The 19,057-nt window shown below is 37.2% G+C and overlaps 1 protein-coding gene across 1 annotated transcript in view; it reads left to right on the top strand.

The window, feature by feature from the left end:
* Window positions 1–724: 724 nt before the first annotated feature.
* Window positions 725–19,057, top strand: part of LOC127636851 (CXADR-like membrane protein) — a 101,566-nt gene continuing 83,233 nt past the window's right edge. The window contains exon 1 of the mRNA XM_052117623.1: window positions 725–982. Within this exon, the coding sequence (XP_051973583.1) occupies window positions 952–982 (31 nt within the window). The 5' untranslated portion in view covers window positions 725–951. The remainder of the gene's footprint in view (window positions 983–19,057) is intronic.

The following is a 19,057-nucleotide window of genomic DNA, read 5'->3' as shown; positions in this document are numbered from 1 at the left end:
GCCAAACAATTTAGTTCCTGGCAGAAAACAGTAACCAGAATGTTGCTAGTCATGTTGCTGCGGAGTGATACAAATATAAGTTCTGTGAAGAGGTCAGAGCTGTGCTTTATCATGAATAAATCACGGCTGTTGACCAATCAGCATCCAGGACTGGAACTATCAGATTTATCATTAAAAATAGCAGACAATTGTGATTAATAGATCATTAGTTAATTCAAACTGCAATTCAATTTCAAATTATGTTTCATATGTAGCCTATTCATTATTTCATGTGTACAAACTATTGATCCATTATGCATAATGTTGATTCGTTTAATGTGAATTTATCAAAATGTAATCATATTTATTTACTGTATATTATATATAATGATACAAATAAATGTGTTTAATATATATACAGTATATATACATATAATTTATGTTTATGTATATAAAGATGTACATATTTGTTTATGTTGATATTTATTAAATGTATTACTTCATGCTTATTAATTAAAGTTATAATAAATTATTTCCGAGGTGCTTCTCATAGTACTGGCATCGAAGAAAGACTTCCCGCCAATGATAGTCTGTGTCCCGTAAGGATTTCTACTAAAGAAAGTGTTCTCCTTTAACTGCAGAGGTCCCCACATCCCCTCACACACCTTTACCAGCCTGTGGTTCCTTCCCTTCACCACCGAGAGCGAGAGGAGGAGGAGAGGAGGACAGAGATCGCAGATACGCATCCTAGTCGAAGTCAAGGAGAACTTTGATTCTTCAGGCATCTCTCGCGCAGAACACGGACTTTTCTATAGGAGCGCGAGGACGTTTGGACACCTCAGAGATGCCTTTTATGGTTTCAGTCGGTGATATCGCTCCCTTTATGTTGAGTACAAAACTGAAAAAAATGTGCTCATTCTGAGGCGCAAAGGAGACCTTTCTGTTGGATTTCCATTACAGTCCGGAGACGTGATGTCTGCCAGCGCTCGCGCCCTGTTCTTAGGTAAGTTTTCACGTGCACTTTTATGTGTGATTGATTTAGCTGGTGATGTCAGTAGTTGCTACTAATGACTGTGACTTTTAGATGCTATTTGGAAACAATAATAAACATGAAATGCGACTTGAGCGAATAAAATGATCTTTTACCGTTTTTGTGAAATATTTTATTCAGCGTTCAGATATGTTGTGCATTCATGTATTAATATATTCATGTCCGTGTATATTAAGGTATGCTTGCAAACGGGTTGCCCACAAGTGTTCTTGGTATCAGAGGTAGATATCTTGCATGTTTCTCATATTGAAATATTTGAGTTTAAAATGTGAAAAGAGTAACTACGAATGTATTGCGTTGTTTAGACTAAATTGTTAAAAGTAAATTACTATAAAATGATACAACAACGGGGTTTCTATTTATTTACCTTTGTTATTGATAAAAATACATATTTTCCAGTAAAACATATACAAGTGCTAGGCAAATAAAGTGTTAAATTGCATGTCATCTTCGGTTATGAGCTTTGTTTCAGTGGAAATGCCGCATCAGAGCATTCTCAAACTTTGCCGTTGTTATAACACTCAAACGGATGTCATCTATAGCCTATATGAGAGACTAATAACTCAGTACAGTAGGATGTGTTAGAAGTGCAAAGCTGGGTATAGACTGTTCAGTAACTATCAGGGGAAAACAAATCACAATACAGTATGCAAACGCACATGGAATAATTTTAAAACACGGAACATATACTAAGGAAGTAAATAGGATTGATGTCATGTTGACGTTAATTCTGTAGCACTATAAGAATACCTGTGTGTTTTCTTTTCCTGCCGTTTACTGTTTACTTGTGCCTGAACCATAATCGGCACAGAGAGACACAAGGCGCTTTAGTCCTCAGACTCAGCAATTATCATGTTGCGTGCATTCATTAGCTGCAACAAAACATCTCAGGGCACCATCATCCACCGCCCGCAGACACGCCAGTAGAACACAAGAGAGAGGACACACTTTATACCTATTTATAAACATATCTATCTGTCTGTCCGTCTACACTTAAAAAAAAAAAAAAAAAAGAAAAAAAGGCAGCTGTGGTTGCCAGTATTATTGTGTAAAAAATACAGTAAAAATGTAAACAACTTTACAGAACAACATGTACATTTTACAGTATAAACTGTTGTTTTTACTGTATAGTTGACAGTGCAGTATCGTTGTTTTTATTATTAAATAATAAACTTGATATATTAATCTTCTGAAACTGTAAAAATCTGCTTTTTACTTTATACTGTATTGTTTATCACTGTAGTAATTACAGAAGTGCACATGATGACATGAAGTTCATCAGTAGAGACTCTTCAAGGAGCAATGACCAATGAATATGTAGAGACACTCACACAAACACTAAACACCATCAGGGTAAGCTGTGAAATTAAAATAATGCAATAACATTAAATAAACTACATAAAATATAACACAGAACACCCCAAAGTACATAACTGATATTAAAAATAAGAAACATAACTATTCCCATAAAATATAATAAAATTTTATGAAATGCAGGGAATTCTGTGAATGCCAGATTATTGTTTTTTTTACCATAATTTTAACAATAATTTACCGTAAAAAGTACATGTACTCTCTTGTTAAATATAATCAACATTATAGCCATTCATTATATGGGAAAATCATACTTTTTACATCTAAATGTTTTTTTACAACATTTTAACATAAAGCTACATATTACAAAATTTGTATTTTTTTTAACATATGTAGAGCAGAGGAGGGCGGGGCCAGGCTGGAACAATGCATGCCCGGTCCCCAATCAGCCTGACGGAAAACACACAAACATAAACACAGAGCAACTCCATGTCAGTCTCTCTCTCGAACCATCGTCACGGGCCTCCTTTATCCCTCGCGCACCCCCATCAGGCTGATTGGGGACCGGGCGTGCATTGTTCCAGCCTGGCTCCGCCCTCCTCCGCTCTACAGTATATTTTACGGTAACTACTCGTTGACCAATTTACTTTTTCTTTTTTTTTTGCTGTAGCATTCAGTAGTCTTTAACTGTTACAATTACGGACATTTTTTACAGTGTACACTGATTCTTTCTTTTGGCAATAGTTGATAATTTCCTAATGGGAAATGATTCCCTTTAGCAACAATTAGCCTATCATTTGAAAGATGCATGATTTCTGTTTCAAATGAGGTGGGTTTTTTTTAGCAACACTGGATTATCCTCAATGCGACTGTAATTTTCCCCAAAATCCACACATGACTGGTCAACAATGCCATTTGCCAAAGCCAATGATGACAAACCATGTATTCTGTATTCTGGAAGGGCTGGAAAGATTAGGTAGATAGTTTGTTAGTTAGATAGTTATTTCAAATTCAGTTTTTAAGACATGTCATTAAGATGTCATAGAGTCAATAAGACATGCCATTAAGTCAATTTTTTCGGGATTTCGGCCACAAAGCATTAAAGCTGTAGTGTGCAATTTCTGTGCCACTAGCGTTTCTATATATTAGATAGAAGAATGCATTTGAACAATGAAAAAATACATATATAAAACACAAAAGCTTTTGCATGGTGTCTTAAAATCCACATGTTTTGCACCATACTAACATAAAGAGTGTGTTTGCAAGCAGATCTAAGATCAGTCTATTTTTAGATGGGATCTCCAGGGGCAGCAAAGCATCTGTCAAGTATAAAGATGACATGGCATCTAGAAACAGAGGTCAGGAAGTGACATCCTGCTGTGTGGTGCTCTTTTTCTTTTTTTCTCTCTATCTGCCCTGTGAATGTTGCTGTCAACTATACTTTAATAACGAAAGCTGAGTGTAGCGTTCTGAAATATGGAATACTGTATCTCCTTACTTGACCTCTGTGTCTCTAACCCTAACCCTGATGAGGCCACAACCTTTTCAAGCCAATGGCTTATGTACCGTAAGTGATTTCTGCATCTGCCTTCACTTAAAGTACAAATGCAATGACTTAACAGGACCATTTGTCTGCCATAAAGCACTGTTCTCTATATCAAAGTGAATGCCATTTGTTACCTTCCTCTAAGTACAGTTTATTCTAGTGTTCATTTGGTGTCTCAGATTACGTTTGAACAGACAGATGACAAATGCGACTCTCACATTGTCATGTTCACACAACTGCTTACAGGAGCAATTTGAATACTGTATGAACAAATAACCAAAATCAAACCCAAAATAGGGGTAAGGGACAGTATGAGAGTGAGTAAATTATGTCAGAATGTTTTTTGTTTTGTTTGAACAATCTCTTCAAATGAGTCTTTTAGATGATATAATGCAAATGTCACTCTTGTTTATAGTGGAACTATGTGTGCATGTAAAATTACATTTGCAGATATAAACAGTGGCTTAAAGGAATAGTTTACCCAAAAATGAAGTCTCTTTCTTCATCAAAACAGAATTTAAGATTTTTAGGATTTCATTTAAGGCCTCCTCCTCTAAACAATGCAAGTGAATGTACTCCTTTTTTTGACAGTCCTAATTGCATATTTAGGGTGCATCAAAATTGTATTTATTATTTTTAGAAACAAAACAATACTTATATACTTTTTAACTCCAAATGTTTGCTTCCGTACATCTCTGTGACGCTCATGAGCGGGATGACGTAAGCTCGTTGGTAAGGTCACGTGTCACGTGGAGGAACTGCCTCCTCCTTCACGTGATGCGTGACCTTTCAAACAAGCTTACGTCATCCCTCTCATGAGCGTCACAGAGATGTATGGAAGCAAACATTTGAAGTACATAAATAGAGTACATTCACTTGCATTGTTTAAAAGAGGAAGCCTGAAATGAAATCCTTAAAATCTTAAATTCTATTTTGATGAAGAAAGAAACTCATCTTGAATGGCCTGAGGGTGAGTAAATTATAAGCACATTTTCATTTTGGGTGAACTATTCCTTTAAGTAAACACAAAGAAGGTTTATACTCTTTCCTCAAAATTATGGACCATATTAATGATGGCGAAACACAAAGCCGGGAACAACTAGACTCTGTCTGTGTGTTTACAGAAGGCTGTGTTAATTTAGTAACTTAAGTTAGATGCTGTATTGTGTTTTTTTTAGCACAAGCTCTATTTTTAACCTTGATGAGCCCATCTTCACAAGTACCATGTCAGCTGTGTGTGTGTACACAGGGACCCAGTGCTGTATTTAATTAATAGAGCACATCACAGCAGGGTCCACCCTCACAGAGATGCGTCATTCCATTCAGATAAATCACAGTGACATCCATTCTCCCCACCAGACACACAGCACCAGCCACTTACCTCCTCTGTTTACATACATAGCCACACACATCAATTTAGCACTCATTCATTCATTCACACTGCCTTACATGTGCACAGCACACCCATAGAACTGTCCAGTGATGTTGCTAGGTGTGTGTGTGTGTGTTTGATGGGCTGTTTGATGGGTGTCATGAAAGTGTGATATTGTACCTCACACTGGTTAACTGTATTACACCTTACCCAGCCTTAAAGGCCCACAACTGACTGACAGAACTAAGAAAGAAAGAAAAAGAAAAGATCATGAAATAATGAACAAATAAAATAAATAACGAGGAAAGAATGAAAGAAAACAATTGACAGAGAATGAAGAAATTTAAGCACAAACAAATGATAAAAAGAACAAACACAAGAAAGAACGAAAGATCAAACACATGAAAAATGAGGAAAGAAAGAATAAGTGAAAAAAGAACAAATAAAAGAAGAAAATAAAGAACAACAGACCAAAACAAAGAAAGAAAGAACAAGGAAAAACAACAAACAATCAAAATAAAGATGAAAGAACAAACAAAAGAACGAGGAAAGACTGAAAGAACAAACAAACAAAAGAAAGAACAACAAAAAAAATGAAATAAAGAATGAGGGAAAGACTGAAAGAACAAAACAAACAAAAGCAAGTAATGGACAAAGAACAAACAGATGAATAAAAGAATGTGGAAAGAAAAAATAAAATAATCAAAGACTGCAAGATCATGTAGATTTACACTCGACAATATCAGGAAGATAAGATCCTTCCTCTCTGTACATGCCACACAACTGCTCGTTCAGTTAGCCTTGTCATAACTAGACTGGACTACTGTAGCACTCTCATTGCAGGCCTTCCTGCATGTGCTATTAGACCTCTCCAAATGATCCAGAATGCAGCAGCACTTCTGGTCTTTAATGAACCTAAGAGGCACATGTTACACCACTTTTTGTCTCTCTCCACTCTCTGTCTATCTATCTATTCACTGTCTGTCTCTTTGTCTATCTATCTATCTGTCTGTCTATCTATCTGTCTGTCTATGTATGTATGTATGTATGTATGTATGTATCCTATCTATCTATCTATCTATCTATCTATCTATCTATCTATCTATCTATCTATCTATCTATCTATCTATCTATCTATCTATCTGTCTATCTTTCTGTTTATCTATATGTCTATCTATATGTCTGTCTTTTCTTTCTATCTATCTGTCTTATCTATCTGTCTGTCAGTCTGTCTTTGTGTCTGTCTGTCTTATCTATCTATCTGTCTGTCTGTCTATCTGTCTTTTCTATCTATCTCTGTCTGTCTGTCTATATGTCTATCTATCTATCTATCTATCTATCTATCTATCTATCTATCTATCTATCTATCTATCTATCTATCTATCTATCTATTCTATCTATCATCTGATGCGGCTGCATTTTCTCTTCTAGTAGTTTTAGATCTAAGTGCTGCATTAGACCACGATAGATCACGACATTCTCTTGAATAGGCTGGAGAATTATGTTGGAATTTGTGGAGTTGCATTAGCATGGTTTAGGTCATATTTAGCAGACCACTACCACTTTGTCTATGTAAATGAGGAATCGTCAAACCAAACAAAAGTTAAATATGGAGTGCCACAGGGATCAGTTTTAGGGCTTCTGCTTTTCTCCATGTATATGCTTCCCTGGGAGATATTATCAGGAATCAGTGGAATATGTTTCCACTGCTATGCTGACTGATACACAACTTTATATTTCTTCAAAACTTGATGAGATTTCACAATTCTCAAAATTAGCAGAGTGTATCAATTAAATAAAAGATTGGATGGCCAGAAATTTCCTTCTACTCAATTCTGACAAAACAGAGGTTCTAATTATTGGACCAAAAACCTCTAAAAATAAGCCGCTAAAATATAATTTGACTCTAGATGGATGTTCTGTTACATCATCTTCAACAGTGAAAAACTTAGGTGTTATGTTTGATACAATCTGTCCTTTGAAAATCAAATTACAGATGTTTGTAGCACAGCATTCTTCCGCCTCAGAAATAGTGCTAAATGAAGGCATATGCTCTCTGTTGCTGATGCGAAAAACTAATTCATCAGCTCATGACCTAAAGACTAGATTATTGTAATGCATTACTGGGAGGATGTCCAGCAAGATCAATAAATAAACTTCAATTGGTTCAAAATGCATCAGCATTTTAAAATTCTATTAACTACATACAAAGCTTTGAATGGTCTAGCTCCATGATACTTAAATGATCTTCTGTCAGCTATATTCCATCCGTTCATTCCGATCGCTAAAATTCTGGCCTGTTAATAGTTCCTAGAATATCAAAATCCACAAAGGAGGTAGATCCTTTTCATATTTGGCTCCTAAACTATGGAATAGTCTCCCAAACACTGTTAGAGATGCAGACACACCCTCTCAGTTTAAGTCTAGACTAGCGACTCATCTATTTAGCCAGACATACACCTAATTTATCCTCCAACCCACAATTAGGCTGCTTTAGTTGGGTCTCCGGAACCAGAAACAGTGATCATGATCTCTAACTCTGCAATACATTTTATGGCATCTATGCTTACATCTTTTTATTTGTTTCCTTGTCTCAACCTCGGGACTCCTATCCTGAGGTCACCAGAATCCGGCTGGATCCAGCACCATTCCTGCTTACGTGTTGGACTCCACTGCTTCATGTAAGCTGAATGATGATGACTAAATGCAGCGGTGCCAGCCAAACATCACTTCGGTCTATTATGATGGACTTCAGAGGATGAACTGATACCAACTCCAACCTGCATCACCTCGGTCTATTGATGGACTACGATCTTGAAATGGAATGCATAGACTAGCTATTGCCAACAAAAGCCTTCATCAGCCAATTAACAAGGACAATTGCATCTATGTGAACTTCTGCAATTAATCTAGATGGACTTCAAAGCCTGTGGTCATTAATCTTACAGTTCAAACACAATCAATGTTTAAACAATGACCCTTAACCCTTACTTAGTTTAATAATTTTTAAACCATGATTTTAACTATACACAAGTAATATTTACATTATATTCATGATGTTAGCCAGAGGAACTGGCCCCCACAGTAAGTCTGGTTTCTCCCAAGGTTATTTTTCTCCATTAATCCACATCTTATGGAGTTTTGTGTTCCTTGCCACAGTAAGCCTACAGCTTGCTCACTGGGGTTATTAATACAATTATTATTTAATTATTTTTAAACACGATTAAGAATGCGTATTTTATCTAATTGCACAATGATGATTCATCGACATTACAGTTTTATAGATCTGTTAATGCTGATCTTCTGTAAAGCTGCTTTGAAGCGATGTGTGTTGTGAAAAGCTATCTGAATAAAATTGACTTGACTATCTGTCTGTCTGTCTCTCTGTCTATCTATCAGTCTGTCTGTCTGTCTGTCTGTGTCTGGTTTTGTGTGTCTCTATGTAACTAATTAACTAACTAACTAATAAAGCTTTTAAATAATGTTTAAACTTTTTTTATCATTATTATTATTATTTCACAATATTTCTTTTACTTGTATGTGAGGAGTATTTTTGAGTCAGTTAATTTGATCAAAGATATGTTTCCAAAAATGAAATAAATGAAAAACAAATAACAGAAGGATATTTTGTAGAAAACAAAATGTTTTGAAAATAAACTGCTTCAAATATTGCATAGGTTTAAATTTGTAAGTAGTAAAGTGTAATTCTCCATCAGTCCACTAGGGTTAGCCCCAGTCCGCTGGGGTTAGTTGAGGATTAAATCACTAGTTGACCCTAACCCCTAGCCCTCTGGGGTTAAAAGTCTGTAGGTATAGAGGTAAAAGCGACTTCCACCCTCATTATGTCCACCCTCATTTGCATATCGAATCTGATTGGCTGGATTGTTTCACAGATAAATCTTTAGGGCCGGTCGGTCCGATTTTGCCAAGCTTAGTGTCATCGAATTCAGAATTCCGTCTGCATTCATGTGACGAGGAGAGATGAACAGAAGAAGAGAGCAATGGAAATGTAAGCTGAAAAGGTAGAAGAGTCTTTTTGCACGTAGGTTGTGAGTGGTTTAAAAATGTCACATGCGCCTTTAAGATTTGCATGAATACGACTGTAATGGAGGCGTGGTAATGAGCGCATTTTTCACAAGAGCGCTGAAATGTTTTTGTAGGAATTGTTGGGTGGGATAAACTCAATCCTTTATTATTATTATCATTTCATGAAACTTATCGGGGCATGCTTGTGAGGAGGAGATTATTGTGTTGCGAGCAGAGCAGACTTGAGTCAGTAAATATAGCCTATTAAAGAAATTGTTCCAAAACAAATGCATCAGAAAATAACCGAAGGACTTGAAAAACTTTTAAGAATAAAAGCGGCATCGAATCTTGCCACGATAATGAGATGACACACTTGTTAGAGGCGTTTTGCCCTTTGAAATGAAATCTCACGAAATCAATAAAGCCCATTAGCGGTTCACTTCGCTGAGTCATCGATTACAATAACAACACATCAATTCAGATTTCCTTAAAGATAACTTTTTTTTATTTATTTTTTTTATTAATAATCATGCCAAGGTCTTACATTAAATTGTGTCCAAAATTGCAGAACATGAACAGCCAAAAAATAATAATAAATAATAAAAATAATATAAGGTTGAACAATGAAAGCATTTTTTGACTTTTCAATGATTTTTTGTTTTTTATGCCCGTCAAAGACATAATATAGAAGTTACAGTCAACCAGAAAAAGTGACTTGACATTGCAACTCTCCACGTGTCCAACTTGCAGAGGTGGGACCAAGTCATTGTTTTCCAAGTCACAAGTAAGTCTCAAGTCATTTGCATTAAAGTCAGTGAAGTCCCAAGTCAAGGCAGGCAAGTCCCAAGTCAAGGCAGGCAAGTCCCAAGTCAAGGCAGGCAAGTCCCAAGTCAAGTCAAGTCAATTTACAAATCGTCAACTTTTAGCTTCAAGTCTTAAAGAAGTCATTAGTCGCTTTGCCCAAATTAGTGTCAGAGTATTAATTACTATAGTAAATGTATACTAATTTTATCTAGAAGTTTCTAATTTAAAATCTAATTTTATCTTTCTTTTTTTTTATCGATATCTACCGTAAAGACCAAAGAGGGTAATAAAGATGATACATGGATCTTATCTTTGGACACACATTAAGGCAAACCAAACTTTTACTATAAACACGCTGTGAAAGGGCTGAGCGTGCTGAACTGGTGAGTGAAATCTGAAATATTACCAGGCAGTGGCTAAGGGCAGACATTTAAGTTGCATATCACGAGTTCTATACTGTAAAGTGCATAAACCGAGTAAATGATCCAGTTGTGATTTTTAGAACCACGACCAATATAATTAAATAAATATAGCTAAGCGCGTGACAGAGGACCAACGCGTCCACTAAAAGAATGAGTGTGTTTACATGCACATTTTAACCAGTTATGCTCAAAAAGCACCAGCGTGTGTGGTCACAATAAATGGCGTTCCTTTATCGAGGTCATACAACAGGGTAATAAAACACGGGAAGATTTTGTCCATTACACCAATTGCTATAAAGCGTTAAATGCTACCGACCGCAGTAAAAGTTTGCGGTTCAATATACGAACTTTGTTAGCCTGTAAATCAACTTACCTCTGTCTGTGGATTTTCAGATTCCTCACAAAATTGGGCGTTGTCGACGAGGTGTCTGTAATTTTGTAACCACAGGTTCTACATGTCGCAATCCTTTTGTTGCCTTTAGCGCTGTATTCAATATATCCCAATTATATCACCTTTGGTATAATTTTTGCTGTATCCTAGTCCTTAAATCGCGCGCCTTGATCTTCAAACTTAGTCCAGCTTTATGTGGAAACTGATTGGTTGAATATGGGCGTTGAAATGCAGATTTGAAAATCAAATGAATGCGTCTATTTGGGAAATTAGTCGTTGATTTACTGCACATTTTTTAATTATACAACTCTTATCTTTGGTTTTAAAAAGTATAAGTATTTCCAAGTCAGGCGGCTGAAGTCAAGTCAAGTTGCAATCATTGCTGTCAAAGTCTAAGTCGAGTCATAAGTCTTTTTTAATTCTATCGAGTCAGTGCTAAGTCATCAAATTAGTGACTCGAGTCGAGTCAGAGTCAAGTCAAGTCAAGTCCATGCGACTCGAGTCCACACCTCTGCCAACTTGATGAAGCGGATAACCGTTGCATTTTAGAAATGAGTTCACAAGTGAAGGGATGATGAATTTTATTGTGACAAGAGGAGCTTTAAAAACAATATAATAACAATAAATAGCGTCATTGAAATGGCTGAGGCTCCAGTGAGTTAAAATTGTAACTTTGTGGTTTTGCGGCGGGTTTTCACACTTCAAAGCCTTTTTAAGACCAACTGAAGAAAACTCAAGGAATCGATTGAAGGGAACAATCCACCAGCGGGCTCTCGAATTATAGCGTCTAGGGGCGCACAAAGATTTACATTTATAGCGACCCTTCAAAGTTTAAAAATGCAACTTAAAGGCTTGAATCCCTCTGCTCCCAACCACCAGCGCGTGGTAATAAGCTTAGCCCCGCCGGCTGAGCGTCAGTCCATACAATGTCAGTCTATAGAAAAATGTTTGTCTGTGGGTGGCTGCTGTTCTGAAGGTGCTGGCGGTGTGGGCCTGGGGTTGCCGAGAAGACCAGCATTGGCCCGTGACTCTGGGAGATGCGGCTCGGCGGAGATCTGAGGGCCAGCTATAGCCCGCGTTATATATGGTGCGTGCTGTAGCGGATTTGACAGCGTGGTTGGTTTCCCAGCTGGCGTCGGTGGCGTCGGGGGACCGTGCTAGGAGCAGCGTTTGGAGGCGTTGGAGTCGATCGGCGTAGGTTTGAGTGGAGTGTTTTGGGGGCCCGTGGCAGCCACTCGGTCAGGCCAGAGCAGGACAGAGGATAGAAACCACCGATGGCAAACCGCGCCATCTTCTTTAACTTTAGTTCCGTTGGTCCGATTTTTTTTTAAGCGTTGTATCGTGTTCTATATGTGATCCTCTAGCTGTCTGATTGGCTTTGTCCTCGATCGGTCTTAAGAGTTTTGATTTAGACTCAAATACAGACTTCTCCTCACGGTCTAACTTGCTCTATATTGTGTAAATGTTGTGTCTTTTTGATCAGTGTGACTTGCATTTAGTTTGGAAATGTGTCATGTTCAGAAGTTAGTTAAGTTTACAGTTAAAGATGAATAAAGTGATGCAATCTTAATTTGCGTAAGCATGGTGCCTTGATGATACATTTGACTTTTATTAGCTTAGAAGTTGGTTATGTTAAGAGTTAGGTTAGGTTATGGGATATAGGGATGAAAACCACCCATTTTGTGATGCACCGACAGGTAGCCATGCGGTCAGACACAGTCTGTGAGTGAGCTCGATCAGGTAAAGTGACTCCCTGACATGCTAGCGGCAGCTCTTTTGTGACCTCAAGCGGTGCCAAGCAGAAATTGACATTTACATTTATGCATTTGGCAGGCAGCTTTTATCCAAAGCGACTTACAGTGCACTTATTACAGGGACAATTCCCGGAGCAACTTGGATTAAGTGTCTTGCTCAAGGACACAATGGTAGTGGCTGTGGGGATCGAGACCAGCAACCTTCTGATTACCAGTGATGTGCTTTAGTCCACTACACCACCACCACCACTCCATATTAAGCATGCAGCCTATATTAAGCATAAATGTAATAAAAGCAGTTCCACTGAGGTAGGACACACAAAAGTGTAATATGTTTCTCGTGGAAAGACCCGATAAGCGTGTGCTAAGTTTAGGAGCGATCAGCTCGTTAAGTAGCCAACACGGCTGACCTAAAGCGTGCTCCTTTCACAGAGGCTTTATATTGGCCCGACCATATTAAGCATATTTATCACAGTAATAATAGGGGTTCCCCTGAGGTAGGGACACACAAAAGTGTAATATGTTTCTCAGTGGAAAGACCCGATAAGCGTGTGCAAAGTTTGGGAGCGATCAGCTCGTTAAGTAGCCAACACGCCTGACCTAAAGCGTACTCCTTTCACAGAGGCTTTATATAGGCTCGACTATATTAAGCATATTTTGACTGTAATAAAACAGGTTCCCATGGGGCTGGGCACACAAAAGTGTAATATGTTTCTCAGTAGGAAGACCCGATTGTGTGTGCAAAGTTTAGGAGCGATAAGCTCGTTAAGTAGCCATAGCTGACCTTAAATGTAATCATTTAACAGAGGCTTAATAGAATCAGACTATATTAAGCATATTATTACTGTAATAAAATGTGTTCCCCTGGGCCTGGGCACACAAAAGTGTAATATGTTTCTCAGTGGAAAGACCCGATTGTGTGTGCAAAGTTTGGGAGCGATCAGCTCATTAAGTAGCCAACACAGCTGACCTAAAGCGTACTCCTTGGCCCTTTATTGTTTCCCCCACTGGTATACAATGTGAGTCTATGGAAAAGTGCTCACAAATGATAAAGAGTTTTTACATCTAGAGATGTACTGTTGCAGAAATGATTTTTAATGTCATTCTAAATTTTGCAAGCACAGTATTAAAGTGAATAATTCAGGTGGAATTATACAATAACGAGAAAATTGTATTGATGGACTTATAAGGATAATAACAAGAAAACTATAATACTACTAATAATAACATTAATAATAGTAATAATTCATTTAATTTATGAAGTGCTTTTCTAGACACGGATGAGAGACCATAAAGGCTGTCCATTTAACTGGCCATATATTTATTTATAAAATCTGCATGTTTAAAAACACGTGGGCGCCCCTAAAGGTTCAGCATTGAAACTGTCTGTGATTCTCTGTTAAAATATCCACTTTTTAGCAGTTTTGCACAGTGCAGTTTTCAATATATCCACTATTCAATTCAATACAATTCAAAGGGTCTTTATTGGCATGAATATAAGCGATACAGTATTGCCAAAGCAGAGGCTGTGTAAAAAGAACTACACCTTAATCTATAATTACATTTAGTTTAACAAATATAAAAATAACTAATCAAAATAAATTCACTATGTGTATATGTGTGTATATATTTGTATCTGCAAGTTAAGTAAATCTATCTTTCTATCTACCTAAATATCTGTCTGTCTGTCTTATCTATCTATCTATCTATCTATCTATCTATCTATCTATCTATCTATCTATCTGTCTATCTATCTGTCTGTCTGTCTTGTCTATCTATCTATCTGTCTGTCTATCTGTCTATCTATCTATCTATCTATCTATCTATCTATCTGTCTATCTATCTATCTATCTATCTATCTATCTATCTATCTGTCTGTCTGTCTGTCTGTCTGTCTGTCTATCTATCTATCTATCTGTCTGTCTGTCTGTCTGTCTGTCTCTCTTTGTCTGTCTATCTATCTATCTGTCTGTCTGTCTGTCTGTCTGTCTGTCTGTCTGTCTCTCTGTCTGTCTATCTATCTATCTATCTATCTGTCTGTCTGTCTGTCTGTCTGTCTGTCTATCTGTCTATCTATCTATCTATCTATCTATCTGTCTGTCTGTCTGTCTGTCTGTCTCTCTGTCTGTCTATCTATCTATCTATCTGTCTGTCTGTCTGTCTGTCTGTCTCTTTGTCTGTCTATCTATCTATCTGTCTGTCTGTCTGTCTGTCTGTCTGTCTGTCTCTGTCTGTCTGTCTATCTATCTATCTATCTATCTATCTATCTATCTATCTATCTATCTATCTATCTATCTATCTATCTATCCTATCTATCTATCTATCTATCTATCTATCAGCTATGCTGATGACCATAACTCTACTTGTCTTTCCAGCCCAGCGACACCACAGTGACTGCTCGAGATAAGCTGCCTGTCTGGCAGACATCTCAGCCTGGATGAAGGAACACCACATTCAACTCAACTCAGCCAAGACCGAGACTCCTTGTCTTTCCAGCCAGCCCTGCTGTTGAACACAACATCACCGTGCAGCTGGGTCCAACTACAGTTTCACCTTCCAAAGCGGTCAGAAATCTAGGGGTAACCATTGATGATGAGCTAAATTTCACTGACCACATTTCAAAGACTGCAAGATCATGTAGATTTACACTCGACAATATCAGGAAGATAAGATCCTTCCTCTCTGTACATGCCACACAACTGCTCGTTCAGTAGCCTTGTCATAACTAGACTGGACTACTGTAGCAGCTCTCATTGCAGGCCTTCCTGCATGTGCTATTAGACCTCTCCAAATGATCCAGAATGCAGCAGCACTTCTGGTCTTTAATGAACCTAAGAGGCACATGTTACACCACTTTTTGTCTCTCTCCACTCTCTGTCTATCTATCTATTCACTGTCTGTCTCTTTGTCTATCTATCTGTCTGTCTGTCTATCTGTCTGTCTGTATGTATGTATGTATGTATGTATCTATCTATCTATCTATCTATCTATCCTATCTATCTATCTATCTATCTATCTATCTATCTATCTATCTATCTATCTATCTATCTATCTGTCTATCTTTCTGTTTATCTATATGTCTATCTATATGTCTATCTATATGTCTGTCTTTTCTTTCTATCTATCTGTCTTATTTATCTGTCTGTCAGTCTGTCTTTGTGTCTGTCTGTCTTATCTATCTATCTGTCTGTCTGTCTATCTGTCTTTTCTATCTATCTCTGTCTGTTTGTCTATCTGTCTGTCTATGTATGTATTCTGTCTGTCTGTCTGTCTGTCTGTCTGTCTGTCTATCTATATGTCTGTCTTTTCTTTCTATCTATCTGTCTTATCTATCTATCTATCTATCTGTCTGTCTGTCTGTCTGTCTATATGTCTGTCTATCTATATATCTGTCTTTTCTATCTATCTATCTATCTATCTATCTATCTATCTATCTATCTATCTATCTATCTATCTATCTATCTATCTATCTATCTATCTATCATCTGATCGTGGCTGCATTTCTCTTCTAGTAGTTTTAGATCTAAGTGCTGCATTAGACCACGATAGATCACGACATTCTCTTGAATAGGCTGGAGAATTATGTTGGAATTTGTGGAGTTGCATTAGCATGGTTTAGGTCATATTTAGCAGACCACTACCACTTTGTCTATGTAAATGAGGAATCGTCAAACCAAACAAAAGTTAAATATGGAGTGCCACAGGGATCAGTTTTAGGGCTTCTGCTTTTCTCCATGTATATGCTTCCCTAGGAGATATTATCAGGAATCAGTGGAATATGTTTCCACTGCTATGCTGACTGATACACAACTTTATATTTCTTCAAAACTTGATGAGATTTCACAATTCTCAAAATTAGCAGAGTGTATCAATTAAATAAAAGATTGGATGGCCAGAAATTTCCTTCTACTCAATTCTGACAAAACAGAGGTTCTAATTATTGGACCAAAAACCTCTAAAAATAAGCCGCTAAAATATAATTTGACTCTAGATGGATGTTCTGTTACATCATCTTCAACAGTGAAAAACTTAGGTGTTATGTTTGATACAATCTGTCCTTTGAAAATCAAATTACAGATGTTTGTAGCACAGCATTCTTCGCCTCAGAAATAGTGCTAAATGAAGGCATATGCTCTCTGTTGCTGATGCGAAAAACTAATTCATCAGCTCATGACCTAAAGACTAGATTATTGTAATGCATTACTGGGAGGATGTCAGCAAGATCAATAAATAAACTTCAATTGGTTCAAAATGCATCAGCATTTTAAAATTCTATTAACTACATACAAAGCTTTGAATGGTCTAGCTCCACTGATGCTTAAATGATCTTCTGTCACGCTATATTCCATCCGTTCATTCCGATGCATAAAATTCTGGCCTGTTAATAGTTCCTAGAATATCAAAATCCACAAAGGAGGTAGATCCTTTTCATATTTGGCTCCTAAACTATGGAATAGTCTCCCCAAACACTGTTAGAGATGCAGACACACCCTCTCAGTTTAAGTCTAGACTAGCGACTCATCTATTTAGCCAGACATACACCTAATTTATCCTCCAACCCACAATTAGGCTGCTTTAGTTGGGTCTCCCGGAACCAGAAACAGTGATCATGATCTCTAACTCTGCAATACATTTTATGGCATCTATGCTTACATCTTTTTATTTGTTTCCTTGTCTCAACCTCGGGACTCCTATCCTGAGAGTCACCAGAACCGGCTGGATCCAGCACCATTCCTGCTTCGTGTTGGACTCCACTGCTTCATGTCAGCTGAATGATGATGACTAAATGCAGCGGTGCCAGCCAAACATCACTCGGTCTATTATGATGGACTTCAGAGGATGAACTGATACCAACTCCAACCTGCATCACCTCGGTCTATTGATGGACTCACGATCTTGAAATGGAATGCATAGACTAGCTATTGCCAACAAAAGCCTTCATCAGCCAATTAACAAGGACAATTGCATCTATGTGAACTTCTGCAATTAATCTAGATGGACTTCAAAGCCTGTGGTCATTAATCTTACAGTTCAAACACAATCAATGTTTAAACAATGACCCTTAACCCTTACTTAGTTTAATAATTTTAAACCATGATTTTAACTATACACAAGTAATATTTACATTATATTCATGATGTTAGCCAGAGGAACTGGCCCCCACAGTAAGTCTGGTTTCTCCCAAGGTTATTTTTCTCCATTAATCCACATCTTATGGAGTTTTGTGTTCCTTGCCACAGTAAGCCTACAGCTTGCTCACTGGGGTTATTAATACAATTATTATTTAATTATTTTTAAACACGATTAAGAATCAGTATTTTATCTAATTGCACAATGATGATTCATCGACATTACAGTTTTATAGATCTGTTAATGCTGATCTTCTGTAAAGCTGCTTTGAAGCGATGTGTGTTGTGAAAGAGCTATCTGAATAAAATTGACTTGACTATCTGTCTGTCTGTCTCTCTGTCTATCTATCAGTCTGTCTGTCTGTCTGTCTGTGTCTGGTTTTGTGTGTCTCTATGTAACTAATTAACTAACTAACTAATAAAGCTTTTTAAATAATGTTTAAACTTTTTTATCATTATTATTATTATTTCACAATATTTCTTTTTACTTGTATGTGAGGAGTATTTTTTGAGTCAGTTAATTTGATCAAAGATATGTTTCCAAAAATGAAATAAATGAAAAACAAATAACAGAAGGATATTTTGTAGAAAACAAAATGTTTTGAAAATAAACTGCTTCAAATATTGCATAGGTTTAAATTTGTAAGTAGTAAAGTGTAATTCTCCATCAGTCCACTAGGGTTAGCCCCAGTCAGCTGGGGTTAGTTGGGGATTAAATCACTAGTTGACCCTAACCCTAGCCCTCTGGGGTTAAAAAGTCTGTAGGTATAGAGGTAAAAGCGACTTCCACCCTCATTATGTCCACCCTCATTTGCATATCGAATCTGATTGGCTGGATTGTTTCACAGATAAATCTTTAGGGCGAGTCGGTCCGATTTTGCCAAGCTTAGTGTCATCGAATTCAGAATTCCGTCTGCATTCATGTGACGAGAGAGATGAACAGAAGAAGAGAGCAATGGAAATGTAAGCTGAAAAGGTAGAAGAGTCTTTTGCACGTAGGTTGTGAGTGGTTTAAAAATGTCACATGCACGCCTTTAAGATTTGCATGAATACGACTGTAATGGAGGCGTGGTAATGAGCGCATTTTTCACAAGAGCAGCTGAAATGTTTTTGTAGGAATTGTTGGGTGGGATAAACTCAATCCTTTATTATTATTATCATTTCATGAAACTTATCGGGGCATGCTTGTGAGGAGGAGATTATTGTGTTCGCGAGCAGAGCAGACTTGAGTCAGTAAATATAGCCTATTAAAGAAATTGTTCCAAAACA

The sequence above is a fragment of the Xyrauchen texanus genome, chromosome 44, assembly GCF_025860055.1.
Source record: "Xyrauchen texanus isolate HMW12.3.18 chromosome 44, RBS_HiC_50CHRs, whole genome shotgun sequence".
Classification (NCBI taxonomy): domain Eukaryota; kingdom Metazoa; phylum Chordata; class Actinopteri; order Cypriniformes; family Catostomidae; genus Xyrauchen; species Xyrauchen texanus.
The sequence above is the reverse complement of the archived record's forward strand: the minus strand, read 5'-3'. Positions and strand labels throughout refer to the sequence as shown.